The sequence below is a fragment of the Paramacrobiotus metropolitanus genome, unplaced genomic scaffold, assembly GCF_019649055.1.
Source record: "Paramacrobiotus metropolitanus isolate TYO unplaced genomic scaffold, Prichtersi_v1.0 Parri_scaffold0000123, whole genome shotgun sequence".
Taxonomy (NCBI): Eukaryota; Metazoa; Tardigrada; class Eutardigrada; order Parachela; family Macrobiotidae; genus Paramacrobiotus; species Paramacrobiotus metropolitanus.
Window position 1 is genome coordinate 27835 of NW_026570343.1, and position 22297 is coordinate 50131.

Genomic DNA, 22297 nt, shown 5'->3' on the forward strand with positions numbered 1-22297 from the left:
TTGATTCATTTTTGTAAAACGGCACTATTCGCGTCGCCTGTAAACCGAAAGCGGCCAATGGTCCGCCACTCAGGCCATGGTTTGTCTAAATAAGCGTACACCTATTACTCGTGAATCATGATCAGTGTCGTATAAAAAAGCTTAGGGTAAAGTTGCGTGTCGCGTGTGTGTGAGGCCGCTTCACACCAGTAATTGTCGACACAGGTGAACTGCCGTCCCGAATTAAAGAACGCTCGAAATGGGAAAGATTCTTCGAAAGAATCTGAGTATAACGAGGTCAAAGGGTCGCCCTGCCACGAGCGTATGAATGGAGTGAAGACGAATGCCGGATTTGGAGCAGGACGAAGCAATAGTCTATTTAAGCATGATTGTATTCGACAACAACTTCCAGTTTGTAAAATTACTTTGTGCCGTTCTTCTAAATTTTCGGTAAAATGAGTAAAACGCAGGAAGAACTTGAAGTTATGACATGTGAAGAATTGGAGGTCCTGGTAAGAGAGCCCGTGCTCACGGTTACCGGCAACAAAGCCGAACTCGTTAAACGTATGCGTGATCACCAGCCCGGATGTGCTGGCCATGGTGGTAAGAGTAATTCACAGCTAAACGTGTCGGGTAATACGGTCAATGATTTGGCTAAATCATTGGGATTGTGTGAAAGCACTGTTGCCATTTTGAAGTAGGAGCGTTTTGTTATCATTGAGAATCCTTTTCCTATCCAAAGATGACCTTTGGACGACTCCGCTGATGCCATCCCCCTGTGCGACCGCAAAGATATTTGGAACTACATCACGGATGGCCGAAGTGAAGAGTCAGTGATTATTGTTCGACCTGCACCGTTCAAGAAGGTCAGCAAGCCCGCATCCGCGTTGGCAGAATTCGACCGAAGGGTCATGCCGGATCCGGTTGACTTTCCACGTGGCAGTCCCAGTCCTATTCCACCGGTCGAACAATTCCGCAATGGTGAGTTTGGCCTAAGAGAAGCTTTTAACTTGAAGGTGACTCGTTGTCGAAGTTGGCAAGAAATTTGCCACGACCACACGAGGTGGTGTATTCCCGCGCGCAAGCAGAGAAGAAGAAACCAGTTGGCGCCTTAGAGTTAACATACGCAGAATTCATGAATGGGTCGCTTATGTTGATTAAGCAGTTGAGTAGAATGCCGAGCCACGCAGAAACGTTGTGTGGATATGCCGAGCAGGTTGAGTTCTTATCCAATAAGGTTCCAGATTATGACCCAAAAGCTATTGTGAAATTTGATGCTGGTTTCCGGCAATATGCGGAGCGGTTTGGTTTTTCACTGAATGACTTCAGTGCGTGTGGAAATTTAATTCATCAGTGTTTTCACGCTGGTTCACTGTTGCCGGTTGACGCTTACGCTGTGAGCGAAGGTTTTCGAGGTGGTCACGATGGTCGGTCTCGCGGGTACGATCGTGAAGCGTACAATGGTCGAGGAAATAATTATAGTGGCGACGGGCCGCAAAAGCTGAGCTGTTGGGCGTATAACGAAGGGCAATGCCAGCGTGAAGAAGCAGAATGTTGGTACTCTCACGTATGCGGCTCCTGTTACGAGAAAGGTCACAATTGGCACGAGTGTCAGCGTAACCAGAAAAATATCAAACGGGGCGGGCGTAACGGCGCCTGATACTGCGACATTTTGATTGTGCATATTAAGTTGACGTTAAATCGTTTTTGTTATTCAGTGACAATTCTCTGTGTGAATGGTATTGTAAATAGTTGCAGTTTTCAGTGTGAATGGTATTATTATTGTTTATTTATTTAAAATGCATTGAGTCATGGCATAGTTTTCATGGAAATTTGGTTACTGAAAGGTCAGTGAAAATGGTTGAATGTAATAATCATTAACGGTCACTTCCAGCAAAATTCAAAACATTTAATTAGTGATTGAATTCGTGAAATGAACGATTGAATGAAATTATTTGTGGTAAATTTCCGCAAATGCTGAAATTAAGGATTAAATTTGTGAAAATGATGAAATGTATTCATTGTATGCATTGTATTTTGGTCATCTCCAACAAAACTGAGAAATAAGAAGTTGAATTTGTGAGAATGATTGAAAGTAATTTGTATTAATAGTCAGTTCCAGCAAGTATTGAGATTGAACGTTGAATCTGTGAAAATGATTTAATGTAATAATTTATGGTTGATCTGCGAACTGCAGAAATTTAAAGTTTCCATGTGTGTTAAAGAATTGTGGTAATGGATTGCAGCTGGTTGTGTAAAGTGCAAAATGAATTCAGCTTAAGCCCATTGTTGAGGCAAAATGTTTTGAATAACTGAAATTGCTGGTGGTGTTCCTTTTGGGTTGCTTGGCATTTGAAAAATATGATGATTTTGTTCTCGTAAACTTGTACACTTTGTGCTGCTACTGTTTTATGTTCACTGTTTGTTTGCCAAATTGCCATGAATGTGAGAACGTAGAGGACCCGGTGCACAACCATCGCGCCCAAATGAATAAACCCATGGCTGTTAAGAAGTTCCTTTCCTCTTGCTCCCCGTAGACCGTAGTTATGCGTACATTACACTCAATTTGACCCAAAGACGATCATGACATTGAACTCTTCCAATACAATTTCCAATACGAATCGCAAAATGAGGCCCAATGAGCTCCAAATGAGGTTATCGCTTTGACGTACAAACCGATAAGAAAATAAGATAGCAAGCCGCTGCCGAAAAAGTCAAAAACGAATAATTATTTACAGCATATTTGACACAACAAAACGAAAATACGCATGAAAGACCAAATAAAACAAAAAATTCGTACTATAATACAATGCCAGCGTGCAGATTTACTCGTTTGGAAGGACTGGATTCTGTAACCATTCTCTGTGCTGCGTTTGTGGGGCTTCGCACCACTCTTTCCCATGCCACCACTTCCCCATGTCCGTAATGATTTTGTGCGGTGGCTGACGCGTGTTAGGAATCGTGCAGAGTTGGCACCTAGACATCTCATCAATATCCACTGCCAGCCGGGCAGTTACCGGACTCATCCGCCACTCAAAATACTTGCGGTACGCGGAGGCGTTTTCGCTCAGGAAGACAAGATAATCCGCCAGGATCTTCGGGCTGGCAAAATCCAGAACGTTGATGAAGGAGTGTGGCGGAAAGTGGGCGAAATAGTTGGCCCCGCCGTACACCACCGGCACCGCGCCGTTGCTTAAGGCCCGGTGGATCTTCTCGGTGACGTAATCTTTGCAAACACTGCAGAAAATCACAGCGTTACAGCACTTAAAGATTCCAAAACGCTGCTCAATTACGGTACGGTTTTCATAAAATCGGTCGCGGGACCTCGATGTTCGACATAGCGTGGTCCATGCCCAGTAATCTTCAACACCACTATGTGCGACTAACGCTGCGTCGACGGTAGACTGTCACAAGACCACGCTACAACCCTAAGAAAACTTCAAAACGTAATTAGTCTAAGAACGTTAACAATTCTAAAAAAGCTTCGGAACCTAAGACAAATTAGACGGTTTAGTGTAACGCTCGCTCGACTTCGTAACGCGTCGAAATGGTAATTGTTCGACTTGGTAATGGCGAGACAAACTTCCACCTTAGACAATGGCGGGCTACGGCCGTCTGTGGACAGCAGCCAGCAGGATAAAAGCGCCCGTTCTGACAGCAAAGAAAGTGACCGCGCTATGATAAAAGTCGGACCAGAGGTGCAGAGTCAGACTGTACGTAGACTCATTACTAATACTGTACAGTAATACTGTACTTAATAAATCGGTTCCATGGACCTGTGTTTTTTCGATAACTGCTGAACTGTTTCCCGCTTTGCTTTTCCCAAATTTATCCCGCCTAATTTTTTTCCGAATCCCTACTACACAGTTACGGTTACATTATTATCCATGCAGTAAGGCAAAAACGGCTATGCGACAGCTATGCAGCCTTTTACTTTTACTCGTACAGTACTATTCAAGATTACGGAATTACTGCCCATATTTTGGAAAATTTTCAAAAAAAAGGGAAAAGATTGCGACGTATTCTGTAGCTCGTTGCACGGCCAGGAATAAATATCTGCACAGATTGTACTAACCTGTTTTCCAAGGCGAGGTAGAACTTGTACTTCATCACCAATCTGTCGCAGATTTCCGGCGTACTGATATTGCATTGTTTTGTGCCGCAATCACCGTAGACGTCTACGCTGACGCACTGTGCTAGGTTAGCCGTATACACGTCGCGGCGGCTGGGAACCGAGAAACAATTGGACACGAATGTCACGGCGAACCCCGTTTTGTTTCGTAGGAGTTGATCCAGTTCACTGCTGCTGTTCCACACCGTCGGCTGGAAATCGCGAAAGTATCCGTCCGATAAGATATCCGAATCCAGGCGGTATGTAAAGGTCAGATTGTAAAAATCCCGAATCGCATCCAGGTTGCCCCACGTGCGCACCGGCGATTCCAAGAGAAAAAAGATATAATACTGTGACGGACGACGTTCCGCTGGCAGGTCGTCCCACGAATGATCACACTGGTGAAAAATGACCCCATCGCTCTGCGCCAAGCGACTGTGGTTGGCCGACACGACACAGTTGGAATATGGGCACTGCTCGATGCGGTTGCGTGCTTGCTGTAGAATTGTATGGGACGGTGTGACTTCCGTTCCAAAGCATTTCGTCCAGAACAGTATGTGATGTTCCGTGTTAATATTGGGGACGTTGAGGTTTGGCACAAAAACTTCTTTAATCGGCGGTCAACAATCATTTTCTATGGGAGGCTGGAAGACGAGATTGCCTGGTTCCGTCGTTGATTGCATATAGCAGACTAAGTACAGGATGTACAATGTACAGCCCACCAGAAAGGAACAGAACAGAGCCGGTTCTTGTTTTAGCACTGGCTGTTACTGCAGAAATATGAAAATTGTTTTGAAGTCTGCGGTATATAATACATACTTAGTATAGACATGAAAATATATCAATGAGCAATACGATATACATATGTATATGTTTTAATGTGAACAACAGCACTATGAGAATGTGAATAAAAACCGTGACATTGTTTTAATTTCCAGCATTTACATTTTCTTTCAGCAAATGTTTGCTTTCAGCTTTTCGGCTTTTTTATTTTTACGTCGTACTATAGTCATCAGTGTTGTTATTCAAACACTTAATTGGAAATTAAAAGGGAAAAATCAAAGTCACTATTACATTTATTTTTCCTTGTAGGTTTGAAGAAGTTAAACACAGTTTAACAGCCTAATTTTGGGTGGAAATTTCTGCGTCAAAGATTGTCGTTGGCGATACAGCGGGGAATGCGGCCTCAGTTTTGGGAAAATGGAAGGAGCAGAAAAGTTAAACGAAGTTTTACTGTTGTAAAATTGTGATGTTTTTTTGATTATCTAATAATACGTTGTACCACACACAGGTGAACAAAGATATACTATTTCGGGTACTAACTAATTTACTTACTACTATAAATATTCACTTACTTGTGTTTACGAAATTACAACGCGCCTTATGACCTGACGTCGTCATATTGTTCCAATCATGTAAGGTGAAATCTCCAGGAAGATATGCAGATTGCCACAGATACGTCTTTAGACAAACAAGGATTCCTTCGCAGTGGATGGTGAAATGTTCCAGTGCCAGTTAGCGGTAGTTAAATTACGACAACGCCAATGTGGCAACACGAAAAATGGTTTTGAATGCGAACAATCGGTGTTGGCCTGGAAAATTGACGCGCTAAATCGAGAAACACGTTCGAAGTCTTCTTTCTGTAAAGTAGCAAAATGTTTACGGCTTAAAACTGAGTACGTAGTATCTACTGAATACATAGTGTTCATGTGGTGATGCAAGTACTTACTATAGTGTGAGAAGGACTGGTAACAAACCGTTTGACGTCATCACTCTCGCATACACGAAAGGGCGGCTGCCATGGGGACAGATGCGCGTTTTTCACGGTTTTCGTCAGTTTTCTCAGCAGATTTCTGTTCTCTTCTAGTTCTACCCCCCGAAACTGGGATTTAAATATTCAATATAATAATATTAAAGTCTCAGAAAGCTTTTAATGAGAAAAAACTTCAGAATACCTTTTAAAAGGGACCACAAAGTCTGTGGGACTATGGTAAGCATTAGCACAGCAGTGCTTTCTGTATGCGACAGTGATGACGTAGTCGACCGCTGCGCAGTTCGTTCCCAGTCCTTCTAGCTATAGTAAGTTCTTGGGTGATGCCATATTATTCCGTTTCACTACAGCCAGATTACGAGAGAGCGAAGTTGGGAACATGCACTCATGCAGCAACCACGAATTCAGAGAAATGCCATACGAAAAGTCGAATGCACTTCCCAAAAATCCTTTCCGTTAAAAATATGATTAATTTTGTTCAGAGTCTAAATTTAAAAACTAAATTCTTGTGACTGTTTGAGTTTGACTGTTGACAGACTCTTGACCATTTAAACCCCCGTTTTCGACATTGGGCATAAAAAACTCATTTATTGAAACTGCCGCTTTGGGCGGTTAGGTAGTAGTTCGCTGGACGCAATACGATTATACGCCCAGCTGCTCGATTGCGAAATCTGCAAGCTGCAAATTTGCAACTTCAGAAGGCAGAAAATAATTAGTTTAAACTTGGATAATTTCGCCATCGTTTTAATCATCCAGATTTATTCCTCCGGATCAACTGGGTATTTGTCCGAACAATTTGGCGAGGATTCGCTATTATGAATTTCATCTCGTGTGCTGCATGGGTACGGCGATATAGTCTTCTGCAGGCAACTGTAACATGCTAGAACATGTTTTGATTATACTGCAGATTCCCCGCGGAGTCGCCAAATCCACACCCGACACGGTATCCCATTTTTCCTCTATCACCAATGAATTTCCTTGTAAAATTGGTGATTTTTCGCAGGTCGTCCTGACCACGGAGGAGCTGCGGGATTTGTTTGCCGAGCAGCGCGGTGACGAACCCAAAGAAGAGCCAGGGTGGGTTCTCTGGCTTCTGCCCGCGTTTTCTTGGGATTTATGGCGCTGTGTGTTTGTTGCATGGATAGATCGGAAGCAGAAGATGATGATTATGACAAAAAGCGAGTGAAGAAGGAGGACGATGAAGAGAGCGATGCGGAGTGGGAGGAAGAAGAGGGCGCTGAGGACCCCAAAGGATCGGGTTTCGCTGTCAGCAGTCTCTCCCACTTTCCCTCCAACCAGGACGATCCCTACGTCACCGTCAAGGATGATGTGAGTGGGAGTTTTTTCGTGCATTGCGTTTCGTTTTTCCCATATAATGTAACGCTCTTCCGACATTTTAAATTATTTTCTGAAATTCTTCAAATTTCCTGATATTAAAATTTTGGATAAATTACTGTTTTTAGTGATTGATCGCACCATTTTACATAAAATGGAACGTTATTTTTCCTCTAGAATTTATGATATTGTGCTGGTGTTGGAATGACTGGAATCTTCGAATAAAATTTAAATGAATCGTTTTGGATCTGGTTTTGTTGCGAAATTTTGCTGATAAGATACGCTTTTATTTTCCTGACTGTACTGTTTTTAGCTTTTAAATGTAAATAAGTAAACGTTGTTGATATGAAATGTTTTTGTGTCGCATACTTCCATTTCCTGTGCTTTTCTTGACCATATATAATTCGATTTGATTACGGAAGCAATTAGTGCTAATTATTTTGTTGTTGGTTGCTGATGTGACTGACGAATGTTTGTAGTGCAGTGGCATTAGTTCAACTAGAGCGTTAAGGCAGCTTGTCGATATTTTGAATACTTCTATGTGAGAGAAAAATTGGACAGTTTTTGTTAAAATAAATTTCATTCATCACGCGTTGAACAAGAAAATACTGTAAATGACTAGCGACGCTTAACGGGATGTAACTGTTTCCAACATGCCAATTTTATTGACAACTTTGAGAATTTGTTGTGCGCCTTTGGTTGGTCTGTTCTCGAAGTGCAAAGATTCATTAGAAACCTTATAAATTGCACTTTTTAACATATAAGTTTTTAAAATGAAGCCTAAAAGTGCAAACGGGATATAAAATATTATGTTGTATGTGCCCCAAAAAAACAACGCTGAAGCACCCAATGGGGCAACTTCAAGTTTGCTGTTTCTAAATATAACGTATAATTTTTTTACATATTGGATTTATTTGGAAAAAATCTTGTGTAAAAAATAGTAAAGATATAAATTTTTAAACATGAAACTAATTCCCCTAACTGAGAAAACCACTGAGCGTTGGAATTCGAATGACTCAATTCCAAAACCAAAAAACCCAGTATGTAAAATAATTTTGTCTTTCCAACGGTACCAAGAACAGCCAATTCCATTGCGGCAATGGATTACAAGGCGCGTAGAACTGTCCAAACTTTAATTCTAGTAAATATGGGTTTTTGTTTTTCGAAAATGGTCCTCTGCATCGGCGCAGAAAAGTAAACATACCACCACGCTACCTGCAGGCTGCATATAGCGTTCATCAAATCGCAGTCTGCGCGCGGTAGCACCGCAACGTAGACACGCAGCCCGCGTGCGGTTGTTTGCGGTTCGGTTTGAGAGGAGATGGCAGTTAAGTGAATCGAACGTACTGCTGGACCCGAGCGTCGTTTTAGACCCACGGTACCTTTTGATCTTTTACACAGTTGTGCTTTTATTTGGATCTTCGATTTTCGAAAAAACATCCATTTTAAAGAGCATTTTTTTCTACCTGGGAAACTGTAGCTATTGTAACTCCTCTGAAAATGAAGGCAAAACAGTTACCTCGCCTTAATTAGTCCATATATGTTTTATGTATTAAATGTTTTCAGTCTGAGTTCTGCGGTGAGTTGCACCGTGATCGCGCTTGCGAACGGAAGTTGTGTGATTGAAATCGCTTGATATTTGTTTCAGGAGGAGGAGGATTCGGAAGCGGAGGATTTCCAGATCCGCCCCGGCGATAATCTCTTGGCGGTGGGCCATGTTGACGAAGATGCCAATATTTTGGAAATTTACGGTAAATTCGGCATGAACGTTCGCCACATTTGTGTTTTTCTGCGGTAAAACATTGATATTAGTTTTTCGGTTAATTTCTGTCACTTTTTATTTTCCATGACTGACATAATTATCTATTGCAGTGTTTTATCACGCTTTCTTTATGGTATAAGTACCGTATTGCAGTTTTCTATTTCTTTTTTTTATTCAATAATTATTGCATTACACTTGTCTGCTTCTCTTTTTTACTGCAGTAATTATTACACAATTATTATAGTTTTTTGTTTTTTTTCATTCCATAATTACTGTCTTGCAGTTTTCTGTAAGTTCTTTTTAATCCATAATTAATAAAATTTCCTGTATCATTTTTTATTACATTGTTACGCATTATAATTTTCTGTTGATTTTTCCACCATTTTTTTGTGTAATTCTTACAATAATTTTTTGACACGATGGATGTGGGATTTGTAGTGTATAACGAAGAGAACGATGATTTCTACATCCATCACGACATGATTTTGCCATCATATCCGTTGGCGCTGGAATGGTTGAACTACCAATCCGGACAAACCGAAGAATCAGGTGCCATTTTCGCTTTTTTTTAAAATTGTCCGCAGTAAAATCTTTTTTCTTTTGCGTTTTCTGTTGTTACATGTACTGCGTATATTATACGTTTATGGCCATTGATTACGTTTACGATTATACGTTCAATACGACGGTCTTGGAAGCGATAAAAACATAAAAAGAAAACCATTTAGAGAGAATTTCAAGATTTTTGAACATTTTGAACGTTATCAATCTGTTTCAGTTTTTTGTCGATTGTGTCAATAAGCCATTGCACTACATTATTCGTTGTCTTGACGTACTGTTCGCTCGCTTTTGGTATTCTGAACGTGGTGGTCACAATACTTAATTTTCAAAATTAAACTAATTACAACTGTACAGAAACTAGAAAAATAAAATTTTGAAAATTTATTTATAAACGAAACAAAACTTACTTGCAGAAAAAAAATATAAACAAAATTCTGCTGAGCAAAGAAGGAAAAATCATTTTTAAAAAAAATTCGCTAAGAAATGAAAATGATGTTTTTCAAAATTGTTCGGAATATTTTCATAATGCAGTTGTGCGTCTGACGTCTGCAGGCAACTTTGTGGCCGTGGGCAGCATGGACGATGTCATCCAGATCTGGGATGTGGACGTCGTCAACGCCCTGGAACCGGCCTACGAATTAAAAGCCCGCAGAAAGCGGAAAAAGACCGGCGCAGCGGTGAGTAAATTCGTAGTTGGTTAAGTAATTTTTTTGTCCTATTTTTCGCAATTTCTTAGGCGACTTCCGGTCATTCGGACGCCGTCCTGTGTCTAACCTGGAATACGTTGGCGCCGCACGTCTTGGCTAGCGGTTCGGCGGATCAGAGCGTGATTTTATGGGATTTGGATGAATTAACCGCCAGCACCGTTTTAAGCGATTTTTCAGATAAAGTGCAGAGTATTCGGTGGCGTCCGCATCATGCGCAGCAGATCCTATGTGGCTCCTGTGACAAGTGAGAAAATTGTTTGTTTTTTTTATTTTGATTATATCCAAATATTTTCTCAGCTTTTCGGTTTCATTTTTCACTTTGGATTTTTCGGTTATTTCGTCGTTTGCTTGCAATAGGTTTCGTTATAATAAATATTTTTATAGAAAATTGTCAGTTATTTATTGAATTAAATTTCTTTCCTTTTTTAACACTTAAACATCGAAAAATTATATAAGCGGCAAATTGAACATTGTGCTTGAAATCCTTAAAAATTTAAATTTAATAATTTCCCGTTTGAAGCTAACTAAGAAGGCGACCGCTGGATGGCGTTCATCTATGGTGCCGCTGTTCTGCGTTTCTCTACGCTGTTCCTTTTGTAAAGACTTTTAGCGGTGCTGTGTTCTTTGTTACACTTTTTCTCCGTGTTAAATTTCATTCCCCACTTTGCATTCTTTTAATGTTTTTGAAATAAGTGCAGTAAAAATTAATTTTCACTTATTTAAATTGTTTTATAATCGGTAAATGGTTATTTCCAGTGAACGGTTTTTATGGTTATTATTTTATAAACATTAAGTGTTTAATTATTGTGTTGTTATTGTATGATTACGTTGTATGGTTGTTTTCTGATTATTTCCCTTTTTTTGAACTTCCGTCGCGGTGCGTTTTTATTAAAAGTGTATGTCTTTCAGAGTTGTCCGCTTGTTTGATTGCCGTTACAAAAAATCCAAATCCACCGCGTGGAATGTTGCCGGCGAAGTGGAGCGCGTGTTGTGGTCTACGCGGGATAATTCGTATTTCCATGTAAAGAATTAGCACATTAATTCATATTTTTTTAAAAAAATAATTAGCGCAATAATTCGTATTTCTGTGTCAAGAATTAGCGCATTAATTCATCTTTTTTAAATAATTAGCGCAATAATTCGTATTTCTAATTTTTATGCACATAAATCAGCGAATTAATTCCTATTTTGTGCACATAATTCGCGCATTAATTCGTATTTATATGCAGATAATATGCGCATTAGTCGTTTCTTATGTAAATAATTAGCGCATTAAATACACATTTTTATATAAATAATCAGCGCATTCATTCGTATATTTAAGTAAATAATTAGCGCGATAATTCATATTTTTGTACAACTAATTGCTGTTTTTGTACAAATGATTTGCGCAAGATTTTATATGTTTATGATAATAATTTGCCAATTAATTCTAATTTTTAAACAAGTCATCCCTCTGATAATTCGTCGATCGCATTGGGCGATTGCTAAATTTTTAGAAATGTTGTTTGAATACAGGTGAGTGATGACGCCGGTGGATTGTACATGTTCGACGTGCGCAACACGGACAATCACGTCTTCCACGTGGACGCCCACGAGAAAGCCGTCGGCGGACTGACGGAGAGTGCGCTGGCGCCCGGACTGCTCCTCACCGTCTCCGAGGATAAATACGTCAAAATCTGGGATGCGGATCCCGCGCGCAACACCATCGAACCCGTTTATTCCCAGCGACTTAAAATGGTACCAATTTTTATTCTCGAGTTTTGCCGAGGTTTTTGGAAAAGGTGTATTTCGATTTTACAATTAATTATTTTCTATCTTTGGTAGGCGGGTAAATTTTGAATTAGTAAATTAAACTGTCGAATCGTTTGAGGAATTTTATATACTTGCTGTTATTTTTTAAATTTTTTCCGTGTACTGTGAAAATTAGAATTGGGAATTTACTGTAGTTTAAATTTATTTTTGGAGTTCTATCACGAATGGTGTGAATGCTTTATAATTTACTTTAATGAATCTGTTTTATAAATTTTTTGTAAAATTTATTTCTAGAATTCTTTCCAAATTATGTTAATGGGTTTTTAAGTAAGCAGTTGTTATTTATGTAATTTGCTTTTTAAATTATAATATCAGTCTTGTAAGGTGTGTGATTACCTATTTTGTTTTTCTTTGCAAATTATTTGGGAACGTATTCCTTTTAAATCTGGAATATTTTCCTATCTTAGAACTTGATTTGTAAACTTGATTTGTAAGGGGAATTGTGTGAAACCGTTTTGGGAAATTATTCTTTGGGAGTCGAGAATATTCAATTTCGCTGATTTTATTGGTGTGGCGCGTCCACTGCATTTTTTATTGAAATTATATGCAGATAATTGTCCGGCGTTAGATTGACGAAATTGCTGATTTTTCAGGGTGAGTTGCAGTTTGCCACATTTTCCCCGAATTCTCCCTACATCGTCGCAGTGGCGGGTGATGATTCGGATTCCAACCTGCGGGTTGTAAATTTGCTCGGTTATTCCGACGGTAATTGGATATTAATTTCTGGAATTTAAATCGCCTTTTAATTAAATAAAAATATAAGCAATGATATCATTAAAAAATTGAAGGTGGTTTAAATGATTAACTGAAGCTCAACAGGAACAAATAGAATACTGTAGAAATAAATTCAGTAATTACGAGATAATTGATAACACAATTGTGTTATTAATAATTGATAACACAGTTTTTTTTTATTTGAATTTTTGAATAGTTTGCTTATCCAAATCCCTTTGTTCGTAATTGATGATTGATTAATGAAATTTAAATGAATAATTCAGTTACAGTACAGCGTAGAATATCATCTTGGTGCGTTTCTTATGTAATTCACTCGTAATATACGCGCAAATTTTCATGACATATTTTATTTTAATAATTTTGTTGTAATTGAATTTTGTAATGTTTTTTGTATTTATTAGTATTTGTGATGTTTTTTTTGTAATTTGTAAAAATTGATTTTCCCATTCGTAAGTGTATCGTTTTGCAGAAATCAGCCGGAGGTTTCAGTCTCGCATTCCGCAAGAATTTCAGCCTAAAGCCGAAGAAAACGCGGATAACGGCGGAGAGATTGCGGAGCCGAAGAGTATAAATCAGCGAAAAATCACACTGAAGAATCGAAAGGCAGGAACGGCACCGACAGTCCGCAACAACGCCGGAAAACGCAAAGCGGGAAAAGCCACGGAGCGGTCCAAAAAGTGGAAGAAAGACCAGAAGATCCCGGGCAATAAATATGTGAATAAATCCGGGAAGAAAAAGTTTTTTAAAGTCGGCAAAAAGCCGCAGTGAATTAGAAATTTCTGTTTAAGCAGGATGTTGTGTTCTTTTGTGGATTAAGCAAAGAAAGTGCCGGCTTGGAGAAAATAAAACGTAATAAGAAGGTTATGTGGTTGACGAACACATCAAAAGCACATTACCCTGGTAAATAAATTGAATAAGTTTTTTTCCGATTTTCCATGGTTTCTATATGCTAATTTTTTAGTATTACTCTGTATCTTTCAAGATTATACAAAAAAATGTGACACAGGAATGAACAGAAACAAAGCTACGAATTTTCGAAGACGTACTCTAGGTTTGAACAGCGAGTGGTATGGGCCACCGCACACGAGCGTCAGTTACGTTGCCACGTGCCAACCAAGGATGTGGCACTCGGCTCGCTACGCTACGATCAACTCCAATGCGTGTTCGCCGTTGGCTCACGAAATTCACCCAAATCAAAACGTCAAATTTTGCGTGGCGTTTGATTTTTAGATAGAGTGACTGATAGACAAGCGTTTTTCTGATTTTACCATAATTGTGGCTTCGAAAAGATTATGATGTTGGAAATCATCTAATCAACGATTCTATCTGAGTCAAAATGGTAAACGCGCTGCTGAAGTCGTGAATATCGTGCGTGCACTTTCCGTAATTTGAGTTTTCTTCGGATTTTTCATTTTTGAATTTGCCTAATTTGACCTGATTTCTGCTCGTCCGATGGGCTTCTGACGAACAGCATGTGTCGTACAGTTCTCTCTGCCTTATCTTATCAGCGCCCTTGAGTCCTCCTGATTACACTGCACTGCTTGACAATCAGGCCAACTGGGGCATGCGAGTGTCTGGTGAGAAAGTCGCGTTGATGCTGCGAGATTCAGGAACCTTGATCATTTAGCTCCACATTCACGGATTTTCCGATAGTTTAGTTTTATTTTCCCTCGTATCTTTTCCCGAAAATGATGCCATCCGACCCATTATTATCCCCTGCTAATCCCGAGGAGCGTCCGCGGTACGAGAACTTCTTCTCCGTATCGCGCGACAAGAAGATCATTCTGGCGACGTTATGCTTGGTGAGTTGAAAATATTCCGAAAAATAACCTGTAACGCCTGAGAAATACGGGAAAATTGTGGTTAAATTTGGGATTTTATTGTGGTTTTTAGCATTTTTAAATGAGAATGTTACGAATGTACTCGTATTTCGCTAGCTAAGAGAACCGAGAACGGCTACAAACTCAGTACAAAGTACGTAGGATGTAGCGAGCAGTGTAGTGCAGTGGCTTTACACCGGCCTGATCGTTCAAGTCCGATGCTTTACGAATGGCTGCCACACTGTGACAAAAATGTACTAAAATAGAAAACTTATGGAAACGGATAAATTATATGAAAGCGGTAGATAATTTCTGCTGGCGAATTATTATGATAAATAATTTTTAATAACAGTAAATTATAAGTTATTACGGAGAGGCCGATTAAATAAACTTTCGGAGATGCGGTGAAACTGTGTGAAATTAACCGATTTTATTTTTGCAGGGGAATTTCTTCACATCGACTTTCTATGCGTGCATCGCCGTGTTTTTTCCCTCCTTTGTAAGTAATAAAACATAACGCAGTGTTATATTTTTTCCGTATTGAAAACTAATCAGTTTTTAATTGTGCCGTAAGGAAATTGATAAATTGTAAAGTATTAAATGTTCTTTTACTAAAATTAATAGGTTTAAAAGTAGTAAGTCTTCCCACATTGAAACTTAATCCTTCGTGTAGGCGCACGAGAAGGGGGCGACGGAGAGCGATGTGGGATTGATTTTCGGGATTATGCAGCTGGTCATCTTCGTCTTCTCCTTCGTCTGGGGTTTGACGGTGAGTTGCTTCGGAATATTGAAATTTTCCTTGAATTATTTGTAGATTATCGACACTTTGTTGCCTGAATTAAATCAACCTTCATCTCGCCTTCGAAGTATGGAAAAATAGTCAAAAATCAAATTAAAACGTTCGAATCAAGTTTTTCTGCATTAAATTTACGCCATATACGTGTGGGTTTTTAGTAATGTTGTTGTGAGAGTCATTCTTGTATTTGACACTTACTCTTGTTAATGACCGTTATAAATATCGACGTGTGGAATTTTGCACTTTTTAGGTGAAAATACTGCGAATTCCGCTTGCTGTTGTATCTGTAGTGGAGTGGCGTAGTTTTCAAAAAATGACATTTTACTGCCGCTTTAGTATGCAAGAATTATGACGTTTTGTTGAATTTGTGATCACGTCACCTTAATTTTTTGCGTTTGGTTCTGTACTGTACCCGCTTTGTAATTTATTTAGTGATATTCTTGTGACGGTATCGATTTGTTTTGCTATAATTTTAATACATGTACATATTTTTATGTTTGAAATTTGTAATTATTTTTAAATACAGGTACATATTTTCTAAATACACGTACATATTTTGCTGTTGCTTGTCTTTCAATGCGGTTAAGAGTTTATCTAGTATCTTTTTGAATTACTGTTTGCAGAGTTGTTTTTCATGGTAAATTAATGTAAGCTTTTAATTGATCCACGGCAGATCCACAACATCGGGACCAAGTTCATGTACGTGTCGGGCATCATGGTGGCCGGGAGTGCGGCGGCGCTGATGGGCGTGCTGGAGTACTGTCCCTCCTCCAGCTTCGTCGCCATGTGCTTCCTCACCCGTCTCGTCGAGGGACTGGGCGCTTCCGCCGTTGTCACGTGTAAGTGTACCTCGCGCATAACCATTGACATACATATCTGCATACATTTCTGGGAAAAATTTCGAGAAGTGTTTATCGAAATAGCTCGCTTGTTTTATGGTAGACGGTGTAACTTCTTCCGGATTTTGCTACATATTTCTTTGCAAATGACTTATGAATTAAATTATTTAATTAAATCATGAATTATTAAATTATTTCCGGCATGTTTTGTCAGCCTCTCCGATTTTTCATTTATATTTGTAAGCGTCCGTGAGTTTTTGGCATTGGTTTTCGTTTAATTTTTTTTTTATCTTTTTTTGATTTAATAAAGTTTTTATCATTGACATTTATAATGTGTTTTTTATATGAGTTTTTAGACTAAAAAACTGGTGTTAAATGTCATTGAGATGCTGTGTTGTTTAATATGTAAGTATTTAATATTCGGCTGTGCTAGTTGCATTTTAGTAATGAGGTTTCGTAGTACAGAGGGTTTGCAAGTGCTTCGGTGTTTAGATGCAACTTATAATTGCTAAGATTTACTGATGGCCAATAACTTCATATTTATTTTCCCCAATGTGTTAATTTTTTTGAATGCCCATTTTTAAAATTTTCAGATGCATAATCTTTTCGGCCGGATAATCCGGTGCTTTTTTTTGTATTTTTCCTTGACAGTATTAACCAGACACTACTGCTACAAAATTAGGTACTACCGAAACTTCCATTTGTATTGTGGTAAATCATGCTAGTGTTGCGTTAGTTGTGGACTACTTCGTAGTGTAGTGGCAGTATTTGAGTCTCTTGGGTAGTCGTTTAACTACAGTTTCAGAATGTGGTAAACTGTGTAAATAATCTGAATAAAGATATAAAGATTTTACTATTTTTTTAAACCATCTTTAACGCAAAACAGACATGGTGAGTGTTGCATGATGGCTTCCAGATTTTCAAAGGCTACCGCGGTATTTGATTCAACGGGATTGCACTTTCACCAGAGCTATGGATGCGTTTTTTTAAATTAGCGGAGTTTTTTTGTTTGTTTGCATTAATTTTTCGGCATTTAATTTTTCCCGATTGAATTTATGCAGGAGTTTCACGGTGATCGTGGTCGATTTAGCCAACTAGCATCGGTTGTATTGTAACTTACAATTATCACATTGCAACCTACTGTGTTTAATTGTCTGTTTCTCATTTTTACCATTTTATTTGAATTTCTGGTGACCACGCTGTTTCGCAGTATATATGTAGCGTTATTTTCGATGATAAACGGAATTTCGGAAATTAATGATTTGTCTGTTAAATGATACTGAGATCAATTGATGTTTCTTTTAATGGATATTCGTTTTTCTTTTAATGGATATTCAGATGAGTGGGTATTTTTCTTTTAATTAATATGTGAATAAATTAATATTTTGGTGGTAGCTAACATTTAATTGATATTTTCTCGTTAATTAATAGTTAAGTGGATTACTAGTTGTATTTTAGATAATTTTTAAACCAGTTAATATTTATTTGTTAATTTTTGCCGGTTGAATCGGTTGTAGCCAGTTTCACGGTGATCGCGGACGAATTCCCCAACTCGGTGTCGACCATGTTCGGGACGTGCGAGACCTTCAGCGGACTGGGCTTCATGCTGGGCCCGGTGATCGGCGGTAGTTTGTTCCATCTGGGTGGCTTTAAGACGCCCTTCCTGGTGCTGGGTGGCGTGGTGATACTGTGCGGATTATTGGCGCTGAAGACGCTGCCGCTGAACAAAACCAGCCGCGGCCGCGACTACGGCACCTTCAAGAATTATATCAAAATCCCCGCCGTGCTGGTGACGCTCTTGGCGGTGTTCACCATCACCTGCGGGATGGGATTCATCGATGCATCCTTTTCCAATCATCTCAGACAGGTAAAACCGCGGACGTTGACGATAATTAATAAAATAATTAAATTTGTTAGTATTATAATAGTAACATTTTATTAGCAGTAATAAAAGTCTAGTTGCACTAATTAATTGCATTGTACGAATTAAAAAAATTAGGTAAAATAAATTATATGGCTGTCTAAGTGGGATTTATCCGTGCATCCTTTTCCAGCCACTTCAGACAGCAATGATAGGGCACCTTTTAAAAGAATCAATTTATACTAACAATATGTAAAATTAAAATCTTTCTTTAAGCGATTCAACCGAATAAATTACATGATCCTGAAATGTTGTTTGCCGTGGAAGGATTTATTCAATATGAAATGGAATAAATTTTGTCCAAGAATGTGTTGTTCAAAGCACGGAATTACTTCGGGTGTTTTAAATTTTTTCGGAAAATTGACATTGACAGGATTATTTATTGGAATCCGATCGCTTTTAAACTGTACTGAAAGATGATTATTCAGAAGCTTTCTACCTCAAAAACTTAGGAGCTGACGTGAGCAATTAGACATGCGTGATGTACGTCATGGCACAGATGAATTAGCGTGGCATAACGTTGTGGAGTGGCTATAGTTGGAGTACAAGTATACCAAATCCCCTTCACAATCAGTAACATTTTGAATATGAATATTCCTTGCAATTAGCAATATTTTTATGTAGTTTACTTTTATTTTGATTATTACGGTGCTTACTTTCTGAAAACGGTAAATAATTTCTTTGGTGAACGGTAAATAAATTTTGGAATAAATAAAGTGGTGGAACGTTTTTACTGGCGATGAATCCATTGCATGAAGCGCACTATGTACATACTGTTCTTTTAAAATGGCGATAAAGCGTAGTGCAACGGCATTAAAGAGACCATTACAGAACGTTAAATTCAAGCATGTGATCACAAGATCGTGTAATAGTTAAGAGTTGGCTATTTTGTTTTGCTTCTAGAGATCGAATAACGGCGTTTTGTTTTTCCCCTATGCCCTTTTTCGTCGTCTTTTAAGCGTTTGGAAGTTTTATCTAGATTCTCAAGTTTAGCTGCTGATTAATAAAATTGTCCACCGGTTGTCAACACATCTGAAGTTAGAGTTGTTTTTGTTTGCAGTTCGTCCCGCAGCAGATCCTGCTGAGTCTGGTGTTCATGATCCCGACAGCGGTGTACTTCTTCTCGGCGCCCCTGATCGGCTACGCTCTAGACCGTTTCGGGCGGGCCTGGGAGTTCATCCTGGCGGGTGGCGTCTTCTCGGTGGTGGCCTACTTACTCATGGGCCCCTCGCCCATCTTCCCGGCCGATCTGCACCGTCTCTGGCTGATCATCATCGGTAACGTGTGCATGGGCTTCGGCGTCGGTATGCAGCTGATTCCGCCCTTTGGCAAAAATCTACAAACAGCCATGTGAGTGCTCATCGCTTGTAGGACAGTTGTTGACGTGGTAAACATTGAGGAAATACCGCATTTAAGTTCTACATATTAACCTAAGTTACACATTGTATTTATAGTGCATTTTTTTCCAGTAAACTATTCGACAAAATGATTGTTACTGTTTAAATATTAAACGTTTTCATTTAGCGCATTCATATTCGTATTTTACGGTACCATTAATTTTGAGCCCTGTACAAACTGTACTGTACAGTTTCTATTGATACCTGTACCATGGTATTAAAGTAGGAACATCGTGTTATTACGTAGTACAGTGGCCGGCAAGAAGGAAATACGTTATTCCACTGGAGGTTACAAGCGAATCATCTTTTCAAGTTGAAACATGTACATTATACTGCTACTCTCAAGTTTGATTTTGATTTACATAATTTTTTTAATCTAAAATAAAGTAATATTGCAGTTTTCTTTGCACTGTTTAGTTCTTCGCTGATGTTTAAATTATAAATCATAACTTTGTTTTTTTTTAATATTTTTATGACAGTTTATTTTTAGGTATGTGGATTGATGATTGCAGTTTTTCATTCTTGTGGTTCTGTATTAGTTCTACTACAGAATTTTATGTTATTTTCACACGGATAATTCCTAATTCCAGTTATGCTTTCATATAGCTGCAAATACATGTGGTTTTCGTACAATTTGTTATGAATTATTTGTAATACTTAATTGGTACTATATGGAATTTTTTGATTTGTGTTAAATTTGTATTAATTTTATTTTATCTGATTGTTGATCTGATATCCGACATTTGTCGGTGTTGATGATGACGGGTTGATCGTTTCAGAGAGCATGGATTTCCGGAGACTATTGACACATACGGCATGGTGTCGGGCAGCCTGAATTCCGCAGTATCCTTAGGGTGAACATAATTCTTTTAATTTTTTTCAATTGCTTACGGTTAGGAGGAACAGTTTTATCCGATAGGGCGTTTCTTGGTCCGACGATCGGGGGTGCATTCTACGATGATGTCGGTTTCGAGTGGACGCTGAGTGGCTTCGCGATACTGCAGATCTGCGTGGTACGTTCGTATTATCAGGAAAAAAAACGTAGTACAGAGGCTGTATGTTGTTCCGTCGTTGTCCTCTACCACGCATTAATACTGAAACTTCTGATAGATACAGAGTAGTTATGTATTTTCCTCGTTTTTTATCTTGATACCTTTTTTTTACAATTTTTTATTGTTAATTCTTTCGTTTTTTTTTCTGGGTTATCGTCTTTAAAATAATATCCTTTGTATTATCGTGTTGCGGACATTATTGATGTCGTTTTTAAATTATTAGTTATTAGCGAAATATTACATTTTCGTGCCCCTGATGTTTTCAGTTGCTATTAACGATCTACATATATTTCGGTTTCTCATAATTTTACATCCGCGTTTTTCGCAGCTGCTTTTTATGGATCTTTTTGGTTTGTTATCGTGTTATATTTTTTTCTTAATTTTTTTTGCAGACGTTGATAACGGGGATTTTATTCCTGTGGCTGCGCTACCGACGGCGCTCCGACTCCATGGGCTACTCGTCGTACATGGGACGCCCGCGGGTGGCCTCCGCCGCCGAGGAGGATGAGCCGTTTATTTTGCGGGCGTGAAAGGGATTTGGGCGTGGATATCTGCTGCCTGTACATGCGCTGCTTTCTCATTCTGTACCATGCTGTAAAGACGAAGTAGGTGGATGTCTTGGTCTTTTTTTCCTATTAATTCAACCCGAATTTCTCCCTGGTTTCCTTTGATCTGCTGTATCCAAAGCGTTTCAGAGCGTTTCAGAGCGTTATGTTGCTGGCGTTTCAGAGCGTTATGTTTTGTTTGATAGTTTTTTAGAGACGTTTTTATTTATTTTCTTTGATATTCTTTAACGCGGAAACAACTTCGGGATTTTTTGCGATCGTCAGTAAAATGTTACGATTTTAATTTCATCCGTTTCGCTTATTTGTGATTCGAATTAAAAAGTTGACAGCATCGGATTTTTTCTCGTTTTCCGTGAAAACTTTTTTTTAATTTTTTTCGTTGTATTAATTTAAATTTATTTAATCACCATAAATTTCCCGAAAATTGAGATTTTTATAATAATTTATTAATTCGTCCAATTTTGCTGTTGAATGACTTAATGCGATTTATTTTTTCAAATTCGATTTTTTTTACTGCATTTTATTTCTCCATAATCATGCAACAAGTCATGTTTCAAAGTTAGACAACCACAATTCAAAATTAAGTTGTTTATTGTTTATTAGCGTCTTAACGATGCCAGGGCTGTCCTATTGAAATTTACGTTTGGCGGCCAGTTTACTTGAGATTTGGTCAAGTTTTCGCTGCATGGTGAACAATAGTTTTCATTCATTGCGCGGGCAATGTCAATTTGGACAGGCGTCGACTTGGCCGCTGTGTAAACATCCTTCGGTGCAAGGCAAACCGTGCTGGATCACTAGATCCCTGTATTACTCAATGCCACCCGTCACAACAATGAACAACGAGGTTTTTTTGTACAGCTCAAGTGTGCTCACGGTCAGCGGATATACAGTACGTAATAGGCGCTGCACAAAGCTGTACGAATATTATAATATTTTGCGCTCAGTGCACCGTACCAAGCGTACCTGTGCACAGCGGATATACAGTTGTACAGTCCGTTGTACAAAGCTCTACTGACCAGTGAGCGAGTGCGTACCCGGTGCCGCTTGTACGTCCGGTAGAAGCTGTACGAACTCACCGTCAGATAAAAGCGCGCGCAAATCCGTACCTGCGTACAGCTCACCATTGCACCTGT

General features: G+C 38.9%; 3 protein-coding genes across 3 annotated transcripts; 2 read left to right on the forward strand and 1 right to left on the reverse strand.

The window, feature by feature from the left end:
* Positions 1 to 2735: 2735 nt before the first annotated feature.
* Positions 2736 to 4710, reverse strand: LOC129598478 (alpha-(1,3)-fucosyltransferase C-like; the record flags this gene model as incomplete). Its single annotated transcript, XM_055496399.1, has 2 exons — positions 2736 to 3216; positions 4055 to 4710. Coding segments are annotated over 2 exons (1068 nt in total), but the record flags the coding sequence as incomplete, so codon positions are not given.
* Positions 4711 to 6508: 1798 nt separating this feature from the next.
* Positions 6509 to 13617, forward strand: LOC129598450 (periodic tryptophan protein 1 homolog). Its single transcript, XM_055496353.1, has 12 exons — positions 6509 to 6703; positions 6769 to 6804; positions 6865 to 6938; positions 7007 to 7190; positions 8845 to 8947; positions 9397 to 9507; positions 10069 to 10193; positions 10253 to 10467; positions 11133 to 11244; positions 11742 to 11963; positions 12632 to 12743; positions 13243 to 13617. Exons 1-12 carry the CDS (start codon positions 6677 to 6679, stop codon positions 13539 to 13541), a joined length of 1620 nt encoding a protein of 539 aa, XP_055352328.1. The 5' UTR covers positions 6509 to 6676; the 3' UTR covers positions 13542 to 13617.
* A 362-nt stretch (positions 13618 to 13979) lies between these two features.
* On the forward strand, positions 13980 to 21474 carry LOC129598452 (MFS-type transporter SLC18B1-like). The gene is made up of 9 exons (XM_055496355.1): positions 13980 to 14575; positions 15036 to 15092; positions 15267 to 15362; positions 16063 to 16228; positions 17746 to 18095; positions 19210 to 19499; positions 20326 to 20400; positions 20466 to 20559; positions 20991 to 21474. Exons 1-9 carry the CDS (start codon positions 14462 to 14464, stop codon positions 21126 to 21128), a joined length of 1380 nt encoding a protein of 459 aa, XP_055352330.1. The 5' UTR covers positions 13980 to 14461; the 3' UTR covers positions 21129 to 21474.
* Positions 21475 to 22297: the final 823 nt, after the last annotated feature.